Below are 24,504 nucleotides of genomic sequence, written 5' to 3'. Positions count from 1 at the left end.
TTCTTATTAATAATGCTGCTATAGGCCAGGCGTGGTGGCTCACACCTGTAATCCCAGCACTTTGGGAGGCCAAGGCAGGTGGATCACGAGGTCAGGAGTTCAAGAGCATCCTGGCCAACATGGTGAAACCCTGTCTCTACTAAAAATACAAAAATTAACTGGGCATGGTGGTGCATGCCTGTAATCCCAGCTACTCAGGAGACTGAGGCAGTAGAATTGCCTGAACCTGGACCCAGGAGGCAGAGGTTGCTGTAAGCTGAGATCACGCCACTGCACTCCAGCCTGGGCTACAGAACAAGACTCCGTCTCAAAATAATAATAATGCTGCTGTAAACATTTATGTATGAGTTTTTGTGCTTGCATATGTTTTTATTTTTCTGGAGTATATACTTATGACTGGAATTTCTGCGTCATATGGTAACTTCATGCTTAACCTTTCAAGGAGCTGCCAGTTTGTTTTCCAAAGTGGCTGCACCACTTTACATCCCCAGCAGCATTGGATAAGGGCTTTAATTTCTTTACATTTTTCCTAACACTTATTTTCTTTTTTTATTGAACAAAGATTTCATCCTGTGGTGTGAAGTGATACCACAAGGTGGTTTTGATTTACATTTTCCTAATGACTAATTACATTAAGCAACTATTAATGTGCTTATTATCCATCTTTATATCTTCACAAAGATTTATACCAATGTTTTCTTCTGAGAGTTTTATAGTTTTAGCTGTTACATTTAACTGTTTTATTTTGAGTTAATTTTTAAATATGGTATTAGGTGAGAGTCCAACTTTATAATTTTTTTTGCACATGGATACTCAGTTGTTCCAATATCATTTATTGAAAAGTCTATGCTTTTCCCATTCTGTTTTTTTGTTAACCTTGTATAAAATCAATTGACTGTAAATGTGCAGGTTTATTTTTAGATTATCAATTCTTTGTTTATGTCTATTCTTAGTTTATGTCTATTCTTATACCAGGACCAAATCAAATTTAATGAGAAAATTTTTTCAATCATGTTGCCTATTACCAGTTGTCTTATGTCATAATAAAAATTAAATGTAGTAGAATATCTTTAACTTCACCTTTTGTGTCTCAAAGGAGTCTGTGGCCAGCTTATACCTTACTTACTCTAAGACGTGAGGGGAAGTCAGCCTTACAAGACACACTATTTCTTTTTTTCTCCATTCAAACCCTTAGTCTCTTATCCAGTGCCTCCCTCTATAGTTTCATTTTCAGTAAATTTTGTTCACAGAATCTGCTGACATAGTCTACTATTTGGTGCCTTATGTTTTACTAACTCATTATAATTCATAGAATCATCTGTAGATGTTTACCATCCAAGAAGGAGAAGTTTAAGTCTGAGCTGCCAGCTTTCCTCAGTGGAAATCAAGTGAAGTCATCATCTTTCAGTTTGCAGATCCTCTTTCCACCTGGTGACTGGTTCTCTTGGGTAGCACTGTGGCTAATCCTTTTCTTGGTGCAGATCTTGCATTCTCAGAAACCACAGTTTCTGTATTGACCTCCTTTTACTGAAACAGAGATGCACAACTCTGCTTTCTAGCTCAGTAGAGGATTCTTGGAATAAAAAGTTTAACTCATTCCAAGAAAAAGTTTTAGGAGTGCAGCACTTAAAAATCAGGTAATATTCAGGCAATTTATCAGAGACAAATAGTAGATTAGTATTTTGAATTTCAAAATTTCAGAGCCAAGTTGTGTGCTATAGAGAAGCATTGTGGTATAATATAGAGATGGGATGGTCTTAACGTCTCCATACAAACAAATGTGAAGTAAGGTAAAGGAGAAATTGCATTTGATGTCTTAACACTCAAAGTATGCTATGTTTATTTTACTTCTGTGAAGAGTAAAAGTCATTCCATAATTTTCTCCTTATTTCCTCATTGAGAAAAAGGAAAATGAAAATCAAATACTAGATTGATTAATAAATACTCAAAGCTTCTTCTTTTAGAATTTTCATTAATTGAAATCAGGCAAATGTCTGATTTTGTAACCAAGAATTTCCAGTTGTTTTTCAAATCATACGTCTTCTTGCTTCACAGTCTTATTTCCTAACTTGTGGGGAAATTGTAAGGAGACACCCTTGCCTTGTTATCAGAGTTCATAATTGAAGGGGGTTTTAGGAAAAGTTCCTCCTCAGCAGCTTACATCTCTCTCCTGGTTATCTGCTGCTTCTCAATAATGTTTGTCATCAATAAATTAATCTCAACATTTATTAGATCCTATTTTAAAGGAGACTCTTTTCTGCTACATAAGTTATGTTTCCTGTTGTCTCTTTTTAAAACTTATTTTTCTAACAATTACCCAGAGTTTTGTGGCTTAAAAGAAAAACATTTATATTGTTCATGAACCTGTGGCTTGGAAAAAGATTGGCCAGGACAGCTTGCCTCTGCTCCCCTAAGCTTCCCTAGGAAGTTGGAGAAATTGAATCATCTGAAGCTTTGCTCACCCATGTGTTTGATGGTTGATGCTGGCCATTGGCTGGAACCTTGGCTGGGGCAGGCAGCATGAACACTGACACTGGCTCTCCCAGGCTGTCTTTGTGGACTGATCTCTCTCACAATCTGGGGGCTGAGTTCGAAGGGAAAGCAGTCTGAGATAGGGAAACCACATGGTATCCCTTGTACTGCATTCTATTCATTTGGAGAAGGCCATCAGTAAGGATGACCCATATTCTATTCTTTTAATGGGATGAATATAGATTCTCTTTTGTTTTAATTGATATGTATATACATAATTATGGGCTATAGAGTGACATTTTGGTACATTTATATGGTGCGTAATGATCAAGCTAACTAGCATATTTACTACTTCTTACTACTTCAACCATTTTTCATTTCTTTGAATTGTGAACATTTAAAATCTTCTAGCTTTTTAAAAATATTCAATAAATCATAGTTAACCATATTCACCCTACAATGCCACAGAACATCAGAACTCATTCCTCTTATCTAACTGTAATTCTGTATCCATTAGCCAGGATCCCCTCCTCTACTTCTATGAGCTTTTTTGTTGTTAAGAGACAGGGTCTTGCTAATGTAGTCTGGGCTCTGGGCAACTGTAGTCATCCAGACTAGAGGGTGATTTGATCATAGCTCACCGCAGCCTCAAACTCTTGGGCCCATGTGATCCTCTGACCTCACCCCGCCTGAGCAGCTAGGATTATGGGCGTGCACCATTGCACCTGTTTGATTTTTTACTTTGTAGAGATGTCTCTCTATGTTGCTCAGGCTGCTCTGGAACTTTTGGCTTCAAGTGATTCTCCTGCCTCGGTCTTTCAAAGTGCTAGGAAATTACAGGCATCAGCCATGTTGCCCAGCCCTCAATTTTTCTTTAGCTCCCACACATGAGTGCGAATGTACAGTATTTATCTTTCTGTGTCTGCACTTAACGTAATATCCTCCTGACTGATCCACGTGGCTACAAGTAAGAGGATTTCATTTTTTTATATGGTGAGTATTCCATTGTGTATGTGTACCACAGCTTTTTTGTCCATTCATTTGTTGATGGACATGTAGGTTGATTTTATACATTAGCTGTTGTGAATAGTGCTACAATAAACATATGAGGACAAGTATCCTTGTGATCTATTGTTTTCTTTTCTATTGCCTGAATACCCAGTAGTGGGGTTGCTGGATCCCTCGGCAGTTCCATTGTTCATTTTTTGAGAAAACCTCATGTTTTCTATAGTAGCTGCACTAATTTACCTTCCCACTAACAGCATGTAAGAGTTCACTGTTCTCTGAAACCTCACCAGCACTTTTTTTTGTGTTTTCTATGATAGCCATTTATTGAAATGGAGCAAGAGTATATCACATTGTAGGTTTGATTTGCATTTCCCTGATGATTAGTGATACTGAACATTTTTAAATGTATTTATTGGCCATTTGTATTTCTTTTTTTCTCTTAAAAAAAAGAGAAATATCTAATCAGATCTTTTGCCTAGTTTTGAACTCAGATTATTTTTGTTTACTGTCAGGGTATTTGAGTTCCTTGTGTATTTTGGATATTTGTCTTTTATTAGATGAATAGCTTGAAAATATTTTCTTCCATTCTACAGGTTTTCTCTTTACTCAGTTGTAGTACCATTTGTCTATCATTTGTTTTTTGCCTATGCTTCTGATGTCTTACCTATACAAATCTTTGTGCAGACTAATGTCCTGAAGCATTTTCCCTATGTTTACTTGTAATAGTTTGATAATTTTGGGCCTTACATTTCAGTCTTCAATCGATTCTGAGTTTATTTTGCTATATGGTGTTAGATAGGAAGCTAGTATCATTCTTCATATGGATAGTTTCCCAGTGTCATTCATTTGAAGAGGGTGTCCTTTCCCCAATGTATGTTCTTGGCACCTTATTCCAAAATAAGTTGGCTGTAAACATGTGGATTTATTTCTGGGTGCTGTATTCTATGGCCTTTACCCCAAGAATCATTACTTCTTAAAATGCAATTCAAATTAGCATGAAACCTGTGCAGTTTGGGGAAAGGCTTATGGTATCAGAATTCTTATTTACAGGATTCATTATTTTGTGTTTTTTTGAGATATGGTCTTTGTCTATCATCCAGGCAGAAGTGCTGTGATGTGGTCATAATTCACTGCAGCCCTGAACTCTGGGTACAAGCCATCCTTTTGCCTCAGTCTCCCAACTAGCTGGGTCTACAGGCCTGAGCCACCATGCCTGGCTAATTTTAAAATTTTTTTTTTTTTTGTAGAGATGGGGGTCTTACTATGTTGCTCTGGCTGATCTCAAATTCCTGGCCTCCAGTGATCTTTCTGCCACAGCCTCCTAAAGTGCTTGGATTACAAGCATGAGCTACCATGCCTAGCGTAGAGTATTATATTATTTTCAAAGTTTTATTCTGAGAGCCATTTATTGACTTTGGCCTAAATAACTCAATATGATATCTCTGAAAGTTTTTTTGACAAATTTTGGGGAATGATGATGAGGGAAGAGGGTTAGATAACTTAGTGCCATTTAAGGAGGAACAAAAATGAATTATTAGAAAAATAAAAGTAAAAGCAAGTGCAAAAGTTCCGTGGCAAAGATGATGACAGTAAAGCATATTTTTGTGACTCATGGTAGCTTTAACTTTGTTCTTAAAATTCTGAGTAATTTAAGGGTTCACATTTGAAGAATCTACTGCATTATAGATAACATTTTAATGCAAGTCAATGCATTTCAAAATTTGCTATTGGTTTTGTATTAGATTATTCTCAGCCTACTTCATTATCAAGCTCTATTATTTTATTAATGCAGTTTGATGATCTTATGGCCAAGAAGGAAGCTGTATCTTCAAAATGTGTCAATTTGGCCAAAGACAATGAAGTTCTTCATCAGGAGTTATTATCTATGAGAAAAGTACAAGAGAAATGTGAAAAACTTGAGAAGGATAAAAAGATGTTGGAAGAAGTATTAAATCTTAAGACACATATGAAAAAAGATATGGTAGAACTTGGTAAAGTACAAGAATATAAATCGGAGCTGGATGAAAGGGCAATGCAGGCAATAGAAAAATTAGAAGAAATCCATTTACAGGTTAGTTTTTAAAATCAGGTAAGTTTATCTGTAATGGGCTTTCATTTATTTCACTGCAAACTATATTTTGGATATGTATATATTGTGTTTCCTCTGCCTCTCTTACGGCAATTTCCTTTGTAGAGTTCTAGAAAAAAAAGTGATGTTTTTTCCTTTTAAATATTTAAATTTCCATTATTATTATAACAAAATCAATCTTTCAAAGTGATGATTCTCACTATAGAGTAAAAGGGGGGATTTGATGATTAAGACGAGTTGGCATAAGAGAAAACTGTGATTTAGAAATTGTATGATACTTTTGAATTGGTCTTAAGCTACGTTGTTCATTGTTCACTTTTTAAAATTATAAGTGGATTCTATTACTTTTTATAGGACCAGATTACATTAATACTAACATAATTATGATTTCAAATTTTTATAAATCAGACTTAATTCTGAATTCAGTTATTAGTTTTGTTGATATTGCTGATAAATATTTTAAGCTTCAGCCTCTTTTTAACACATTCAAAATTGCTCTTCGAATCACTGATTCAAAATGAAAGGCAACAAACATATGGTAATTAACTTATAATTGTTTTAAAAGTGTATTCTTTTCATTCATTTTAGGAACAAGCAGAATATGAAAAACAATTAGAGCAGTTAAACAAGGATAATATGGCTTCACTAAAAAAGAAGGAACTCACAGTTAAAGATGTGGAATGTAAATTCTCCAAAATGAAAACTGCTTATGAAGAGGTTACAACTAATTAGAAGAATATAAGGAAGCCTTTGCAGTAGCATTGAAAGCTAATAATTCCATGTCAGAAAAAATAATGAAGTAAGTCAAAACATATACTCATAGAAAATGAATTTAGCTCATTAATTTGTTTTGAAAGCATAATTTTTAGTGAGATGGCTTCAGGAGATCAGTAGGAAGTGAATGCTAATTTGATAATGTAATTTTGGAAAATAATGTTAGTAAATAATCCTACCTTTAAAATGTTCGTCAAGGATAGTTTCTGTCTCTCTTCTCCTTTTTTGTTTTTGTGTGGCTTTTTTCCCCTGAAAAATCTCATGTAGTTAACCTGACCTGTTAGTTTTTTTCGCTAAGTATTTTTGAAGCTTTATGATTAACAAAGTGATCTTGTTATAAAATTACTTGTCAGAATTTCCCTAAATGAAAATATTAACGAGTTTAATTTATTTTTTGGTAGATGACAACCTAAACCCAAAGTGTCAAGTGATACTGCTACTCTGGGCACATCCTGGCACTCAGGCAGGGACTGTTTTTGATTGTGATCTTTAGGCGTTATCACTAGAGGGTGCCTCAAGAAAGACTATTTGCGTAACATTTTCAAGGTGTTACATAAAGGCATCCTTGTGAAATAGGGAATAATTATCACAGGAATGAAAAGAAGTGTAATCCACAAGGTGGTTCAAAAATAACACCTTGTTCAGCCTGAAGGGGTGTGTGGAAGGCAGAAAGAACAACCCCACCTCCAGTGCCTTGGTCACAGTGTTGAGGGCTAATTGCCTTCAGAGATGTTTTAGTTCTTTTTGGTCACCAACCAACCAGTCTAGTTCTACCCCAGGAGTTGTTGCTCTGAGTTATTCCTCAGTGCCAAATACTTAAGTGTTCTTAGATAATGGGTGAAATGTACAAGGGTGAAACATGAAACTGGTTTACTAAACACAAGTATTTCTAGATTATTTTTGTTCATTTTAGTTTTCTTAATCTACATTATTTAAGGAGTACAACATGATGTTTTGATATAATTATGTATAATGAAGTGGTTCTTATAGTCAAGCAAATTAACACAATCATTTTCCCACATAGTTGCCCTTTAAATACAAGTATTTCTAAAGGAATCTTTAGAATCTTACAAGTAGAGCTATTTTAGAAGGCAGCTAGGTTACCTACTGAGCCATACATCACTGATAGCCATTTCTCTTCCCTGTCTACTTTGAACTGCTTGTTCAGTAGAAATCACCTTAGAAACACATACACTTATTTAGAATGATTTTAAAATTATAATTACTTACAAGAGGTATGCTCTCACACATATTAATGTGAAAACACTGTTTAGTGGGTAATTTGGTCTACTCTAAGAGCAACTTTTCAAAAAATGCAAGTCATTAAGAATCATTCAAGGAAAAATGAAATACTAAGCATTTGTCTTTGCTCTCTTTACAGATCGGATAAGAAAATAGCAGTGATCAGCACCAAGCTCCTTATAGAGAAAGAGTGGATGAAATATTTTCTCAGCACTCTTCCTATGAGGCCAGACCCAGAGTTACCTTGTGTTGAAAATCTTAATAGTATAGGACTCAACAGAAAATATATTCCCAAAATGCCCCTAAGAATTCCTACTTCAAACCCACAGACTTCAAATAACTGCAAGAACTCCTTGACTGAGGTTAGTTATGTGACCGTTTCTCTTTTGGGTTTCATTTCTCTAATATAATTCTTGTTTTTAATTTGGTGAAATACTGAGTTGTTCTGTTGACTTATGCATGCTAAGTAAAGATTATAATTAGCTTTGTTAACACAGAAAGGAAATGGGAACTTTACATTTTTTAACTCCCCAGAGCTCTCATTTTCAAGAGGCACCCATTGGTTAACTTTATTCAATAAATGTGGCTAAACTGACATATTTAAAATTTCTTTAAAAGCTGCATTTAAGTTAGGTTTTAGAAATTGCATGTTATTGCCTAATAACTGATGGTATACTTGGAGATGGTTTGTCTTACTCTACTTGATTGTAGTTTGTCTGTGGGTCATATCTTTTTTTTTTTTTTTTTGAGATGGAGTCTTGCTCTGTTGCCTAGGCTGGAGTGCAGTGCAACCTCCGCCTCCCAGATTCAAGTGATTCTCCTGCCTCAACCTCCCAAGTAGCTGGGGCTACAGGTGCCTGCCACCACACCTGGCTAATTTTTGTATTTTTAGTAGAGATGGGATTTCACCACATTGGCCAGGCTGGTCTTGAACTCCTGACCTTGTGATCCACCCGCCTCAGCCTCCGAAAGTGCTGGGATTACAGGGGTGAACCTCCGTGCCCAGCCCATACCACTTCTAAAGTTTCGTTGCACCATCTTAACTCTTCCCACCTATAATCACAAGTGAATGACTGGCAACCAAACACTTAACCACATATAGATATTTATTATTTAATAGAATCCAAAATAAGTGCATTTTATGAATTAAATAAACAAAACATTGAAAGGTTCATTTCCATTTTTCTGTTAAAAGCTTTGTGCTTGGCCAGGTGCAGTGGCTCACGCCTGTAATCCCAGCAGTTTGGGAGGCAGAGGCAGGTGGATCACCTGAGGTCAGGAGTTTGAGACCAGCCTGGCCAACATGATGAAACCCCATCTCTACTAAAACTACAAAAATTAGCCAGGCATGGTGACAGGCACGCGTAATCCCACATGCAGCAATCCCATTACTATACTAGGGGTATACCTAAAGGAAAATAAACCATTGTAACAAAAAGATGCATGCACATGTATGTTCATTGCAGCACTATTCACAATAGCAAAGACATGGAGTCAATCCAGGTGCACCCAAGGTAGATTGAAAATCCAAGGTAGATTGGAAAATTCCATATATACCATGGAGTACTATGCAGCCATGAAAAGAACAAGATCATGTCCTTTGCAGCAACATGGATACAACTGGAATCCACTATCCTAAGCAAACTAATGCAGAAACAGAAACCAAATATCTCATTTTCACTCATATGTGGGAGCTACACATTAGGTGCACATTGACATAAACATGGGAACAATAGACACTGGGAAATAAGAATGGGGAGGCACAGAGTGGGCCAGGGTTGAAAACTACTTCTTGGGTCCTATGCTCATTACCTGTGTGATGGGTTCAATTTTACTCCAAACCTCAGCATTCCTCAATATACTTTTGGAAGAAACTTACACAGGTACCACTTTAATTTTGAATACAAACTAGAAAAAAAAAAAGAAAACTTTACTATACAAATTTTTTAATAAGTAAAGAATATAAATTTCTTTTTAAGAAAAAATTTATTGAAGTAAAAAAATGGATTAAACTTTTATAAAGAACAGAGTTTTGCTAAGAATTTCAAAGCAATGCATTCATTGCAAAATATGACTTTAATTGTTTAACCTTTTTTTTTCTTTTTTTTTTTGAGATGGAGTTTTGCTCTCTCACTAGGCTGGAGTGCAGTGGCACGATCTCGGCTCACTGCAACCTCCACCTCCTGGGTTCAAGCCATTTTCCTGCCTCAGCCTCCCAAGTAGCTGGGACTAGAGGCACGCACCACCACGCCCAGCTAATTTTTGTATTTTTAGTAGAGATAGGGTTTCATCATGTTGGCCAGGATGGTCTCGATCTCTTGACCTCATGATCTGCCCACCTTTGCCTCCCAAAGTGCTGGGATTACAGGCATGAGCTGTCATGCCTGGCCATTGTTTAACCTTTGTACTAATAAAACACCACCTTTCTAAAATTATGTATATCTAATAGACCAATATTATCTATTTTTGTCAGATTACTCTAAACAGCATTACACAGAAACATCCTCTATTATCTCAACTTAAGTAGAAATTTTACTTTACTTATGTGATTATTTTTCTATTTAAGCAAACTTCATGTTATGTCTAGTCACTAAAAATACTGAAGGCCACATTTTGTAAGTGATATATTAATCTCATGATAATGTCTCTTGTTTAACTTAAACATTATCATTTTTTTTTACTTATTTTAGATGGAGCCAGACTGTGTAGAACAAATAATTACAGAAACAAAGAAAAGTATGTTGCCAAAATGTATTAACTAAATTTAGGTTTTTTTAGTAATAAAGTGTAAATAGCAAATGGCATTCCTTTTCATTGTTGGGTTAGTAGATACTATGGTATCTTTTTCTTACACGTATCTAATGAAAGATGTGAAAACAAAAACTTTCACAGTGAAGAGTATACTTATGCACCATTAATTCATAGCTTAAAAAATTCCCAAGAAGTGTATCCATCTCTTTTTACTGTTCCATAGCTTAAAAAATTCCCAAGAAGTGTATCCATCTCTTTTTTACTGGCTCTACAATTTCTTCACTTTTGCCATCCTCATGGAACTGTCAGCTGGCACACTGAAACGATTCTCCAAAAACAAAGGCATCATCAGGTTCTCAGGATTTTGGTAGAGATTGAAGGCCAACAGGCCTCAGATTCATTTAGAAATACTTAGCTGAGCAATAACCCTTCATAAGCAGTCACTTGACAGGTGACATTTTAAATCTCCTGTCATTTACTGTGTCATTGGTTTACATCTGTTCTCAGGAAAAGTTCCAAAAATTTCACCATGAAATAAAAACACCCATGTCAATGTAATTCTTGTCAGGTTACTCAGCCTTGTCTCTTGCCACTTACTGCACTCTGCCCTTTGCTCTAGCACCAAAGTGGATAGAGTAGAACTCCACAGGGCTGTTTGTTACCTCAGGCTCTTTGCTTTCGCCTCTTCCCTCTATCTGGCAAGATTTTCCTTGTCCTTCAGGCATCGACTTATCTATCCCCTCCACCAGAAAGCCCATGATATTGACAGAAAAGTGGTATAGATGTCCCTTCTGTGTGTTCCAGTAGTGCCCTGCTGTATACCTGTCATGGTATTTATGACTCTATATGGACATTACCTGCCTGTCTTTTAGGTTATAGCATATGACTACTGGGAGGTGGACCATGCCATCTTCATCTTGTAATTCCAGTGCTCGTTCTAGTACCTTAGCATGTGGCTGTTGAGTACATGAATGAAGAATAAAAAAGCTGTGATATTTAACCACAATTAGAATTAATGCCATGTGTAAATTATTTAATAGTAATTTTGTATTGTAATTGTATGTACATATTTCTCATTCTTATTAACTCTGATAACGTTCTCAACTCTTTAGATTTTAAACTTACACTTTGTTAACTGAAATGTTTTAGGTAAAGAACATAATTCTTTCTTTTTCTTTCCAGTTTTGCTGTATTGAACACTTGCTCCCATCTCCTTCTCTAGAATCCACTGGTAAGCCACATCTAATGAAGAGAATATTTAACCATAAAATCTTAAGGAAAACCATGAATTAAAAGATCATAAAACTTTATTATTGGGCTATTTACATGAAATTTTAATTGTTTCTCATAAAATATAAAACATCACAATCTTTACTGAAGTAGAATATTTTCATATCATGTATGATGAATATTTATGTTATTTTAAATGATGTTTTTTAGCCTCCTTAAGTTTTAAGTGGATCTTGCAAATGAACACCAGTATTATTGAGTTTGACCTACTCAAATTGCCTGAATGCCAGCTGTTTAAACAGCCAAACAACCAAGTCATCATTGATATTTTAGTAAAGGTCATCAAAGGCTTCTTTGCATTTTACAGTTTTTATTACTATATATAGTACGAGACTTAAAGAGTATCTGCCAGGTTCGTCCATACTAATGTTACAATTTTCTTTTTGTAGTTCAACAGTATTTTTTGTGGAGATACTTTGAGGCTCTGTAAATATCTGGTTACTCCTCAAAACACACTAGATTTAGCATCTCATGGATGACTTGTGTTTGAACAAGTGTTACTGTGATGGTTGCCAGATGATTATTTTTCTTATTCTCTTCTTTGTTCTACATGGTGAAATAAAACCAATAAATAAAGGTGAAGGCAAAGCTCATGATTCTGGTGCTCCAATTCCCTGAGATTAGGCCAGTGGTAGACATTTCAAGCTGACTTTATGTCTTTTTGATTTGTCCCAGTTACTCTGTCAGCACTTTTTTACTTTCTGGCACAAGATGTTCTAAACTAATCTTGTGTTTTCTCTGCCCTAGCCCTAGAATGAGTAATTTTTCTTATAAGCAGAGTTGGAGCCACTGAGGAAGCACAGGAGAGCCCTCCACAGCACGCGCTCACTAGTCCCCAACAGAAGAACCGCTGCCCCATCCACTGAGGTACCAAGAAACTAGCAAAAGGCCTTCTAGCTGTCTGGGGACAGTCCTCATGTGGTCCCTGGCTCAGCCTCAAGGGTTCTGGATTAGTTTCCCTGCAGCCTCTGTGCTGTGTCTCCAGATCAGGGCTCTGCGGGAAGGGCCCTGGGAGACCCAGCAGCACAGGGTGTCTCATCTGCCAAATGTCCCTCCCTTCCTCCCACTCTGACACTCAGGAATAGGCTACATGGCATGTCTAGGCAGTGCCAGGCCACCTTACTGTCTCCTTTGAGATGGGCCCAGAGGGCCTTGGGGGTTGAGAGTGAAGCTGGGTACCTGGAGCCTGAGGCTGACTGTCCCTCCCTGTGTCTTGGAGGAGAGGCCTTACAGCCCAAGAAAACCCCCAGGGCCTGACCTCTGGGCACACATGCAGTAAGGAAGGGTCTGTGGGCTGATGGGGGCATTGTAATGAGACTTTGAACACAGCTGCTCAAGGGCCTCATCAGTGGACCATGGTCAGAGATGACCTAGCCATCAGGACCTGGTCAGTTGGGACCTGATCAGCAGGGACCTGGTTAGTGGTGGCCTCCTCAGTGAAGATCTCATGAGTGGGTACCTTGTGACCTAGTCATTGGAAGCCTAGTCAGTGGGGATCTGGTCAGTGGTGGCCTTATTAGTGGGGCCTGATCGGTTGGAACATAAACAATAAAAAACTAGTCAGTGGGATCTATTCAGTATATTAGGGGTCTGGTCAGTGTGGGGCCTTAGTGGCTTGCAGCCTGGTCATTGATGGTCTGGTCAGAGGGGGCTCGGTCAGCTGGGGATTGATCCATGGAGAATTGTTCAGTGGGGGTGAGGTGAGTGGCAACCTGGTAAATTGTGGTCTTGTCAGTGGGAACTCAGTCAGTGGGGACCAGGTCAGTGAGAAATTGGTCAGTGGGGTCTCGTCCATGAGGCCTACTAATGTGGGCCTGGTTAGGGAGACATGGTCAGTGGGGGCTTGATCAGTGGGACCTGGTCAATGGAGAAGTGCTCATTAGGGGCCTCGTTGGGGGCACCTGGTCAGTAGGAACCTGGCCAGTTAGCCAATATGTGACATCAGGCACGGGGTTTGTCTGTGGAGCCTCCTTGCCTCCATCTGTAGGGAAGCTGAGTCAGGGCACCCTGGAGAGTTGCTGGAAAGAGAATGTGAGAAGATGTGTTGAATTCAGCACTGCTTGGCAGACCTCCAGCTTTACGCATGACCTGGGTTCCACCTAGAGAGGGTGCCAGCCCTCTCTGCTCTGCTCAGCGCCCCTCCTCTGTCTGCATCCCCAGGACCACCCTCGGTGGGGAGGGTAGAGATTGGGGAGCACCTATGGAGGCTCTAATCCTGGCCCTGGGCCCGGGTGGTGTTAGTGATGAGGACCTGGGTGCTCCTGTGAGTGGAGCAGCTAGGCCTGGCCAGAGAAGCAAGACAAACACACCCATATGCTCATACACACACACATACACAAACACAACGCATGCTCACATGTCAGTTCAGGGGATAGAGGACACTGACTCTTGGCCCTCTTGACCCAAGCAGGCTCCCGTTGTGGTGGGTTGTGTCACCCCACGATGTCACTCTTGCTGAGTCCCCATCGCCTCTGTGTTGTGGAGCACTTAGAGACACACAGCAGTCTCTGTGAGTGGCTCTGCGTTAAGGATTGTTTTCTAGGTGAAAGGCACATCTCAACACAGCTGACTGATCAGACTCAGGTGAGTGGGACCTGCTCTCTTCTCTTCCTCCTGGCTTGGGAACAGTTGCTATCAGATGGTTGGTTTTGGCCTCTGCAGCTACTGAGGGTAATCCCTGAGCACTCACCGGGTGCCTTTTCTGTGCTGACAGTCATCTCATTCATCCTTGCAGCAATTCCATTCTGCATCTCCTCTGGACACTCCCAGGACCACCAGGACAACCCCATCATGGCCCTGTCACCAGGCCCAGTCTGGCTCCATGATAACCAAGACGCAGGTCCAGAGACAACTGCCCTGCACGGTGCCTGCATCTGACCCCCTTGGTGGGTAGTGACCAGCAAAACATGGAAGAAGCCAGGGCAGCAGGCAGCCAGCTGCCCCGCAGCCCCAGATGGCACCTGGGCCTTGGGAGGTCATTCTTAAAGGGGAAGCTGGAAACTTTGATGTCCCTGGAGGAAAGGGTGAACGTGGCATCCGAACAACCCTGGCAGCCAGCAGCGTCTTCTCATCCAACCTGTGGGACAGAGGACCCCTTCTGGGGAACAAAGATCCATACTTAAAGGGTCCTGGCCCAGTCAGGCCTCATCCTGGGCCCTGGGAGGGGAGGGGCACTATGGGCCCCCCAGCAGCAGTCAGGATTACCACCCAGGGGACTCAGCCTTCTGTGGCCCTGGCCAGAGTTAGAATTTGGCCCAACACAGGACAAGCTCACTCAGCAGCTTGTCAGTACCCAGGACCTGTGCATGCCAGGCAAGGCCAAGCTGGCTCAAAGAGCAACCAGCCACCTCTGCAAGGGTGTGCCTGGAGCAGATGGATCAGCCACCAACCTCACCCACTCAAGGAAGCAGGGGTGGCCAGGTTCCCACAGCCTGAGGGGCTGCCACCTGACGGCTGATGGAGTGGAGGCCTGAGGAAAAGCAGATGGCACTGGGGCCCTACCTCCAGGGCAGAATAACTGATTTACACTGACTGGCAGCGAGTGAGGTTGGTGGCTGGTCCACCTGCACCTGGCACACCCTTGCAGAGGTGGCTGGTTGCTCTTTGAGCCAGCTTGGCCTTGCCTGGCATGCACAGGCCTCAGTGCAACAACTGTGCTGCAAATGGAGCCACATAGAGGAAATGAGCAGCAGGCTCAGGAGCAGGGTGTGTGCTGCCTTTGGGGCTCCAGTCCATGCATCAGGGCTCCTACAGCATGGTGGGCTTCTTGGGTGCCAAGAGGCAGACCACAGGCCATCTTGAGAAGGACTCTATGTTCAAGTGCAGAAAGGGCCCAATCTGGTGGATGAACCACACGGCCAGCTTCTGGGTGCAGGCACAGTGCCACATCTTCCATCACTTCCTGATGTGCCACACCAGCACTGAAGAGACAGCCTGGAGACAGCGCAAGAGGAAGGCTAAGAAGGATGAGGTGGTGAATTCCAGCTTCTTTCTGACCCTGAGCCCACCCCCAAGGTGGCCGTCAACCTTTAGGAGTGGGAGAACAAGATTGACAGCTTTGAGTGCTTTACCAAGAAGATAGACAACAGGGCACTCAGCTCAATTTCTCAGCCAATGAGTTGACATGCAAGCAGATGATGGTGATGGGCTTTAAGAAAGTGCATCAGAAGGTGGCCAGTTCTTCATCCTCAGCCAGGTCTTGCAGCTGGAGCAGGCCGTCACTTCACCAGAGATGCCTTCAACACTGTCGGTGAGTTCTTTGACAATCAGCCCAGCCAGGAATGGGACCCAGTCATGGACCTGTTAGTGCTGTCTCAGGGACACCAGGCCAACATCCCGGACATCATCCACATACACAAGGAAGCTCTAACCAAAGTCACGGAGAGTAGGCAACATGTGGCAGAACGGAAAACAGAGGTGCAGAGGCTGATGATGTCGGAATCACAGGAACAGGATTTCTTTGGACACTGTGGCTGAAATTCACCACTTCCATCCAATTCAAGTGAGAAACATGGACTCACAGATGCAGCATTTCTTGCAACAAGAGATACTATTTTTTCAAAAAGTCACCCGGGAATTTATAGTGTTGAATGACTAGATACTTGATTGTGGACTGTTTCCAGTTCAAGGATACTTTCTACAGCAGAACAATAACACTAGCAAAGAGCTAGTGCCAGGTATTGGTGGTAGTACAAGGATGGTTTTGTTCTCAATTGAAACTCAGCTGAATATAGAATTGTGTAGGAAACAGTTAATATGATGATAGAGTAGAAACAGTAGCAAACATGACCTAAACCATGCTATGAATTCCTACACTACCATTGTAACTTTTGGAAGAATGATACCACTTACTTTATTGCTTTTTGAAGTATGAATATTTTAGTGTATATGCTGTAGACCCCAAACCCTGTGAAGAGTCTCAAAGAAGCTGGCTGGGTAAAGCCTGCTATGGGTGTCTTTATATTCAAAGATTGATGATGCAATTTGAATATGTGTCCCTACCAAATCTCATGTTGAATTATATTTCCTAACGTTGAAGGTGGATCCTGGTCTAAGGTGATTGAATCCTGAAGGCAAATTTCTCATGAATGGTTTAGCACCATCCCCTTGCTACTGTCCTCACAATCATGAGTGACTTCTCATGAGACCTGGTCATTGAAAACTCTATGTCACCTCCCTACTCTGCATGTTTTCCTCTTGCCATGTGAGACAACTCACTCTTTCTTCACCTTGCAGGAAGATCGGAAGATTACTGAGGCCTCCTAGAAGCAGAAGCCCTGTGCTTCCTATCCACCCTGCAGAACCATGAGCCAATTAAACCTCTTTTTCAAAATGAATCATATAGAAAATGGCAAATGAGGACTGAAGCATTACTATAAAGATACCTGAAAATGTGGAAACAGCTTTGGAACTAGGTAATGGACAGAGGTTGGAAGAGTTTGGAGGGCTCAAAAGAAGACAGATAGATAAGAAAATGTTTGGACCATCTTAGAGACTGGTTAAATGGTTGTGACAAAAAATCCTGACAGAAACAAGGACAGTGAAGGCCAGGCTGAGGAGGTCTCAGATGGAAATAAGAAGCTTTCTGGAAAATGTCTTCCTTTTGGATATGGAAAGCTTACACAATGCCTGTACCATCATTGTACCTTAGAAGCAGTGATCTCGCATTTTATTTCAGAGGCTTATAGGCAAAAGAGGCTATAGCCTTGGCTCGGATGAGACTTTGGACTTTGCAACTTTGAGTTAATGCTGAAATGAGTTAAGACTCATGCTGGCAAGGCATGATTGTATTTTGCAGTGTGAGAAGGACAGGAGATTCATGGGGTCAGGGACAGAATAATATGGTTTGTCTCTTTATCCCTATCCAAACCTATGTGGAATTATACTCCCTGATGTTAGAGGTGGGGCCTAGGTGGAAAAAGATTTAGTCATAAAATGATGCAGGTAGATCCTTCACGAATGATAAGGCACCATCACCTTGATGCTGTCCTCCTGAGAGTGAGTGAGTTTTCATGTGATCTGGTTGTTTAACAGTCTGTGGAACCTCTTTCCTCACTCTGTCTTCCTCCTACTCCTGCCATAGGAGACATCTCATTGTCACTTGGCCTTCTGGTGTAATTAGGAGGCTCCCTGACTTCTCCCAGAAACAAAAGACACTATGCTTCCTTCACAGCCTGCAGAACCCTGAGTCAATGGAACCTCTTTTATTCAGGATAATACAGAAAATTAGAACCGCAGAGAGGAGCTGTGAAATGTCTTCAAGGCCTTTTTCCCTTTGTCTTTGCTATTAGCACAGGGCTTCTTTATATGCAAATTTCTGAAGTCTTCTTGAATGTTCCCCCTTAAATCGGGTTTTGTGTTATTACTGCATAGCCAACCTGCTATAGAGATACCTGAAAAAATAGAAGCAGGTTCAGAAGTGGGTAACGAACAAAGATTGGGAGGGTTTGGAGGGACTGGAAAATGACAAAAAGATGAGGGCCTGGTGGGAGTGATTTAATCGTGGATGGGAGGTGGATGGGGTGGAAGGAAAAAGAGGTGGGCAGGGTGGGGAGGAGAAGGCTGGCTGTAGGGTGGTGGAAGGGTGGGATGTAGTGGGAGTGGGGAGTCACCTGCTGCAGAGGCACAGCCTCATAGACAACCTCTACTAAGGCAGTGCACCTGTGGCTTTGCAAGTTTAGCCCCCGCGGCTGCTCTCATGGACTGGGCTAGTGTTGAGTGCCTGTAGCTTTTCCACAGTGACAGTGCAAGCTGTTGGTCGGTCTATGAATCTGGCTCTGCCTCTGCAGCATGCTTCTGCCTGGAAACAGTGGAAGGTGGAGGTGGGTGTTGGGAGGGCGGATCCTTCACCAGTGGTTAAGCACCATCTTCTTGATGCTGACCTTGTGATAGTGAGTTCTCATGAGATCTGGTTGTATAACAGGGTGTGGCACCTCTTTCCTCTCTCAGTCTTGCTCCTACTGCTGCCATATGAAGCATCTTCTTGCCCCTTGGCCTTCTGGTATGATTGGGAGGCTTCCTGAGTCCTCCCAGAAGCAGAAGCCACTATGCTTCCTTTACAGCCTGCAGAACTGTGAGCCAATTACACCTCTTTTCTTTATGATTATACACAAAATTAGTGCTGTGAAGTGGAGCTATGAAATGCCTTCAGAGCCTTTTCCACATTATCTTGGAAACAAGCACTCAGCTTTTTTTCATAAAGATATCTGAAGCCTTTGTGAATTTTCCCCCTGAAAATGGACTTTTCTTCTTTTACCACATTACCAGGCTGTGACAAAGATATCTGAGAATGTAGAAGCAGGTTCAGAAATGGGTAAAAGAGAGAGAGGTCGGGAGAGTTGGGAACCCTTAGAAGACAGCAAGATGAGGAAAAGTTTAGACCACTGAAAATAATTGTTAAATACTTGTGATCAGAAGTCTGACAGAAAGATGGACAGTGAAGGCCAGACTTAAAAGGTCTCAGATGAAAATGAGGAATGTCCTGTGAACAGGAGCCAAGGTTACATTTGATTGGCCTTAGCCCTGGAGATCTCTGAAACTGTGAACATGGGGGTGATGATTTAGGATGTATCTGGTGGAATGAACATCTAGGCAGCATAGCTCAAGAGGTGTCCTCTCTACATCCAACAGCCTGTGTTCTTATGTGTGACCTAAGAAATGACCTCAAGTTGCAATTTCTATTTAAATGAGAAGTGGAGCTCAAAAATTTGAAAAATTTGCAGCCTAGCCAAGTGGTCAAAAAGAAAAGCTGATTTTCAGGGGGGAAATTCAAGAACGCTTAGAGTATTTGCATAAAAAAGAGCCCAGTGCAAATAGCCAAGACAATGGGGAAAAGGCCTTGAAGGGATTTCAGAGATCTTTTCAGCAGCCCTTGCTGTCACAGGCCCTAGGGATGAGGAGAGAATGGTTTCCTGGGCCAGCTCCATGGCCTGGCTGCTATGTGCATCCTCAGGACACCGCTGCCTGCATCCCTGCAGCTCCAGCTCCAGCCATGGCTGAAAGATGCACAGGTACAGCTTGGGTCACTGCTTCAGAGGTGGCTCCAAGCCCTGATGGCTTCCACATAGTGTTAAGCCAGGAGGTGCACAGAGCAAGAGACTAGAGGCTTAGGAGCCTCCGTCTAGGCTCCAGAGGATGTACAGAAAAGCCTGGGTGTCCAGGCAGAAGCCTTTCCAAGAGGCAGAGCCTCATGGGAAACCTTTACTAGGGCAGTAAAGAAGGGACGTGTCAGGTTGAGGCCCTCACACAAGGAGGCACCATCCTTCAAACCCCAGATTCATAGACGCACCAACAGTTTGCACCCTCAGTGTGGGAAAGATACAGACGCTCGACACCAGCCTCGTCCATGAGGGCAGCTGTGGGGACTTATCACTGCAAACCCACAGGTGGAGATCTGCCCAAAGCCTTGGGAGCCCAGCCCTCACACCCCTGTGCCGTGGATGTGGGACAAGAATTCCAAAAGGATGATTTTGGAGCTGTAGGATTGAATGACTGGCCTGCTGGGTTTTGGACATTCATGTATCCTGTGAGTCCCATCGGTGTTTTGTTTTTGTTTCTGGCAATTTTTCTTCTGTTGGCTGGGTATGCTTACCCATTGCCTGTACAATCATTGTACCTGGGAAATAGTTAACTTGCTTTATAATTCAGAGGCTCATGGGCAGAAGGGACTGTATCCTTGTCTCAGATGAAACTTTGAGCTTTGCACATTTGAGTAAATGCTGGAATGAGTTAAGACTTGGGGGACTGTAGGGGAGGCATCATCGTATTTTGCAATGTGAGAAAGACATGGGATTTGTGGGGGCAGGGACAGAATAATATGATTTGGCTCTTTGTCCCACTGATGTGGAATTGTAATGGGAAATGTTAAAGGTGGGGGTGGGTGGAAGGTGATTTAATCATTGTGGAGAGTGGAGGTTGGAAGATGGGGATGGTGGGGTGAATTGGGAATTATGGAGGGGGTGGGGGTGAAAGGCAGGGGTGGGGGCAGATCCTTCACAAATGGTTAAACACCACCTCCTTAATGTTGTCCTTCTGATAGTTCTCTTCATGATTTTGTAGCTGTGAGACTGAATGAATACTGCTCTGCTGGGTTTTGGATGTGCATTGGGCCTTTGGTCCCATTTGTGTTATTTTTCTGGGAAATTTCTTCCCTTTGGATTAAGAAAGCTTACCCAATACCTGTATCATCATTGTACCTTGAAAGAAAAGAACTCCGTTTTAACTTCAGGGACTCATAGGCAGAAGAGACTAGCCTTGTCTCGGATGAGACTTTGAACTTTTTATATTTGAGTTAATGCTGGAATGAGTTATGGCTTTTGGAAACTTTTGAAAAGACATGATTGTATTTTACCCTGTAAGAAGGACATGAGATACAGAAGGGTCAAGTTTGGAATACTATGGTTTGGCTGTGTTTCCCTAGAAAAACTCATGTGGAAGTGTAATCCTGAATTTTGGAGGTGAAGCCTGGTGGGAGGTGATTTAACCATGGATGGGAGGAGGGCAGGGGTGTAAGGAGAAAGGGGTGGGGATGGTGGGGAGGAGTAGGCTGGCCATAGGGTGGTGGGAGGGTGGGAGTAGTAGGAAGGGGGAGTAGCCTGATTGAGAGGCAGAAGCTCATGGAAAACCTCTACTAGGACAGTGCACCTGTGGCTTTGCAGGGTTTAGCCCCAGTGCTGCTCTCATGGGCTGGGTTGTTGTTTAGTACCTGTAGCTTTTCCATACTGAGGGTGTGAGCTGTTGGTGGGTCTATGACTCTGGGGTCTGGAGGATGGTGGTATCCTGCATGGGGGCTCCAAGCCCACATTTTCCTTCTGCACTGCCCTAGTAGAGGTTTTCCAAGAGGCTCTGTCTCTGCCTCAGGCTTCTGCCTGGAAACAGCAGGGGGTAAAGGTGTGTTGGGGGGTGGATCCTTCACCAATGGTTAAGCACCTTCTTCTTGATGCTGACCTAGTGATAGTGAGTTCTCATGAGATCTGGTTGTACAACAGGGTGTGACACCTCTTTCCTCTCTCTGTCTTGCTCCTACTCCAGCCATATGCAACATTTTATTGCTGCTTGTCCTTCTGGTATAATTGAGAGGCTTCCTGAGTCCTCCCAGAAGCAGAAGTTACTATGCTTTCTTTACAGCCTACTACAGAACCATAAGCCAATTAAACCCCTTTTTGTTATGATCATACAGAAAATTAGTACTGCGAAGTGAAGCTATGAAATGCCTTCAATGACTTTTCCCCATCATATTGGCTGTTAATACTGGTCTTCTTTTTAATGCAAATATCTGAAGGCTTCTTGAAGTTTACCCCAGAAAATAGACTTTTTTTTTCCTTCTACATTGCCAGGCTGTGATGAAGATAGGTGAAAATGTAAAAGCAGGTTCACAAGTGGCTAACAGCCAGAGGTCGGAGAGTTTGGAGGACTTGGAAGAAGACAGGAAGATGAAGGAAAGTTTGGACCATTGTAGAGACTTGTTAAATAGTTGTAATTAAAATGCTGACAGAAGGAGGGACAAAGGCCAGGTTATGAGGTCTCAGATGAAAATGAGGAACTTACTGGGAACAGGAGCCAAAGTTACTTTTGTTTTGCTGTAACAAAGAACATGGCTGCAGGGTGACCTTGCCCTTGAGATCTGTGAAACTTTAAACTTGAGGTTGATGATTCAGGGTGTATCTGGTGGAATGAACATCTAGACAGCAAATCTCAAGATGTGTCCTGTCTGTGTCAAACGGCCTGTGCCCTTATGTGTGACCAAGGAAATGACCTCAAGTTGTAACTTATATTTAAATGACAAGCAGAGCTCAAAAGTTTGGAACATTTGCAGCCTGGCCAAGTGGTCAAAACAAAAACTGATTTTCAGAGGGAAAATTCATGATGGCTTCAAAAATTTGCATAAAATGAAGGCCAGTGCTAATAGCTGAGGCAATGGGGGAGAAAGCCTTGGAGGCATTTCAGAGATGTTTGCAGCAGCCCTTGCTGTCACAGGCCCTGGGACCTAGGAGAAAAGAGTGGTTTCCTGGGCCAGCCCCATGGCCCTGCTGCTGTGTGCAGCCTCAGGATACAGCTGCCTGCATCCCTGCAGCTCCAGCTCCTGCTCCAGCCTTGTCTCAAAGATGCACAGGTACAGCTTGGGACACCACTTCAGAAGGTGCAACCTATAAGCCTTGGTGGCTTCCACATAGTGTTAAGCCAGTGGGTGCACAGACCACTAGTTCAGAGGCTTGAGATCCTCCATATATATTTTGGAAGATGTGTGAAAGTGCCTGAGTGTCCAGACAGAAGGCTGCCAAAAAGGCAGAGCCTCATGGGAAACCTCTACTAGGGCAGTGCAGAAGGAAAATATGGGGTTGGAACTCCCACACTGGAGGCCACCATCATGCAGACCCCAGATTCATAGACCCACCAAGAGCTTTGTACCCTCCATGGGTAAAAACTACAGGCACTCAACACCAGCACAGCCCATGAAGGCAGCTGCATGGGCTGAACACTGCAAAGCCACAGGTGCAGAGCTGCCCAAGGCCTTTGGAGCCCAGCCCTCACACACTTGTGCCCTGGATGTGGGACAAGGATAAAAAAGGGGTGACTTTGGAGCTGTGGGTTTGAATAACTGGCCTGCTGGGTTTTGGACTTTTCATGGAGCTTGTAAGTCCTATTTGTGTTTTGTTCTCTCAGGCAAAAATATTCCTTTTGGCTAGGAATTCTTAATGCCTGAACAATCATTGTACCTTGGAAGTAGTTAACTTGTTTGTATTTCAGAGGCTCAGGGGCAGAAGAGACTGCCTCATCTCAGATGAGACTTTGGGCTTCAGACATTTGAGTAAATGCTGGAATGAGTTAAGACCTTGTGGCACTGTAGGTAAGGCATCATTGTATTTTACAAAGTGAGAAGTACATGAGATTGGGGAAGGCAGGGACAGAATAAGATTTGGCTGTGTGTCCCTAAAGAAACTCAGGTGGAATTGTAATTGGAAATGTTAAAACTGGGACAGGTGGAAGGTGATTTAATCATGGAGAGCAGTGGGTGTTGGAAGGTGGGGATTGGGGAGGATGGGGGGATTTTGGTGGGGGTGAGGGGTGAAAATGGCTGTTGGGGGAGGATCCCTCACAAATGGTTACACACCGTCTCCTTAATGCTTTCTCCATGACGGTGAGTTCTCGTGATGATTCTGGAGCTGTAAGATTAAATGGATACTGTACTGCTTGGTTTTGGACTTGCACTGGGCCTGTGACCCCATTTGTGTTACTTTCCTGACAAATCTCTTCCCTTTGGATTGAGAAAACTTACCCAATGCCTGTACCATCATTGTACCTTGAAAAAAAGAACTCCCTTTTAAATTCAGGGACTCATAGGCAAAAGGGACTGTAGACTTTTCTCAGATGAGATGTTGAACCTTTTACATTTGTGTTAATGCTGGAATGAGTTAAGGCTTTTGGAAGCTTTTGAAAAGGCAAGATTGTGTTTTACTCGGTGAGAAGGATATGATATTTGGGGGATTAGGGTTGGAATAATATGGTTTGGCTGTGTGTCTCTACCAAAACACATGGGAAATTGTAATTCTGAATGTTGCAGGTGTGGCCTGGTGGGAGGTGATTTATTCCTGTACTTGAGAGGGGTGGAGTTGGAAGTAAAAAGAAGTGGGTAAGGTCGGAGCAGTAGGTTGACTGTAGGGTGGTGTGAGGGTGGTGGGTAGTAGGAAGGGGGAGTAGCATGCTACAGAGGCAGAGGTTCATGGAAAACCTGCACTAGGGCAGTGCACCTGTGGCTTTGCAGGCTTTAGCTCCCATGGCTGCTCTCATGGGTGGGGCTGGTGTTGAGTGCCTGTAGATTTTCCCTACTGAGGGTAGGAGCTTTTGGTGGGTCTATGACTCTGGGGTCTGGAGGATGGTGG

At 42.1% G+C, this 24,504-nt stretch overlaps 1 protein-coding gene across 1 annotated transcript in view; it reads left to right on the top strand.

Moving 5' to 3' along the window:
- Window positions 1-18,132, top strand: part of LOC101147259 (ankyrin repeat domain-containing protein 18B-like) — a 66,288-nt gene extending 48,156 nt beyond the window's left edge. Inside the window, 13 exon segments of the mRNA XM_063696606.1 lie at window positions 5,273-5,551; window positions 6,158-6,293; window positions 6,296-6,368; window positions 7,725-7,947; window positions 10,276-10,321; window positions 13,787-13,828; window positions 13,831-13,889; window positions 14,361-14,516; window positions 14,518-14,704; window positions 15,263-15,464; window positions 15,658-15,707; window positions 15,710-15,795; window positions 15,896-18,132. Of these exon segments, the coding sequence (XP_063552676.1) occupies window positions 5,273-5,551; window positions 6,158-6,293; window positions 6,296-6,368; window positions 7,725-7,947; window positions 10,276-10,321; window positions 13,787-13,828; window positions 13,831-13,889; window positions 14,361-14,516; window positions 14,518-14,704; window positions 15,263-15,464; window positions 15,658-15,707; window positions 15,710-15,795; window positions 15,896-16,102 (1,746 nt within the window). The 3' untranslated portion in view covers window positions 16,103-18,132.
- The last annotated feature ends 6,372 nt before the right edge of the window (window positions 18,133-24,504 follow it).

The sequence above is a fragment of the Gorilla gorilla genome, chromosome 13 (genome assembly GCF_029281585.2).
Source record: "Gorilla gorilla gorilla isolate KB3781 chromosome 13, NHGRI_mGorGor1-v2.1_pri, whole genome shotgun sequence".
Taxonomy (NCBI): Eukaryota; Metazoa; Chordata; class Mammalia; order Primates; family Hominidae; genus Gorilla; species Gorilla gorilla.
Note: the sequence above shows the minus strand (reverse complement) of the source record. Positions and strands in the feature narration are given on the sequence as shown.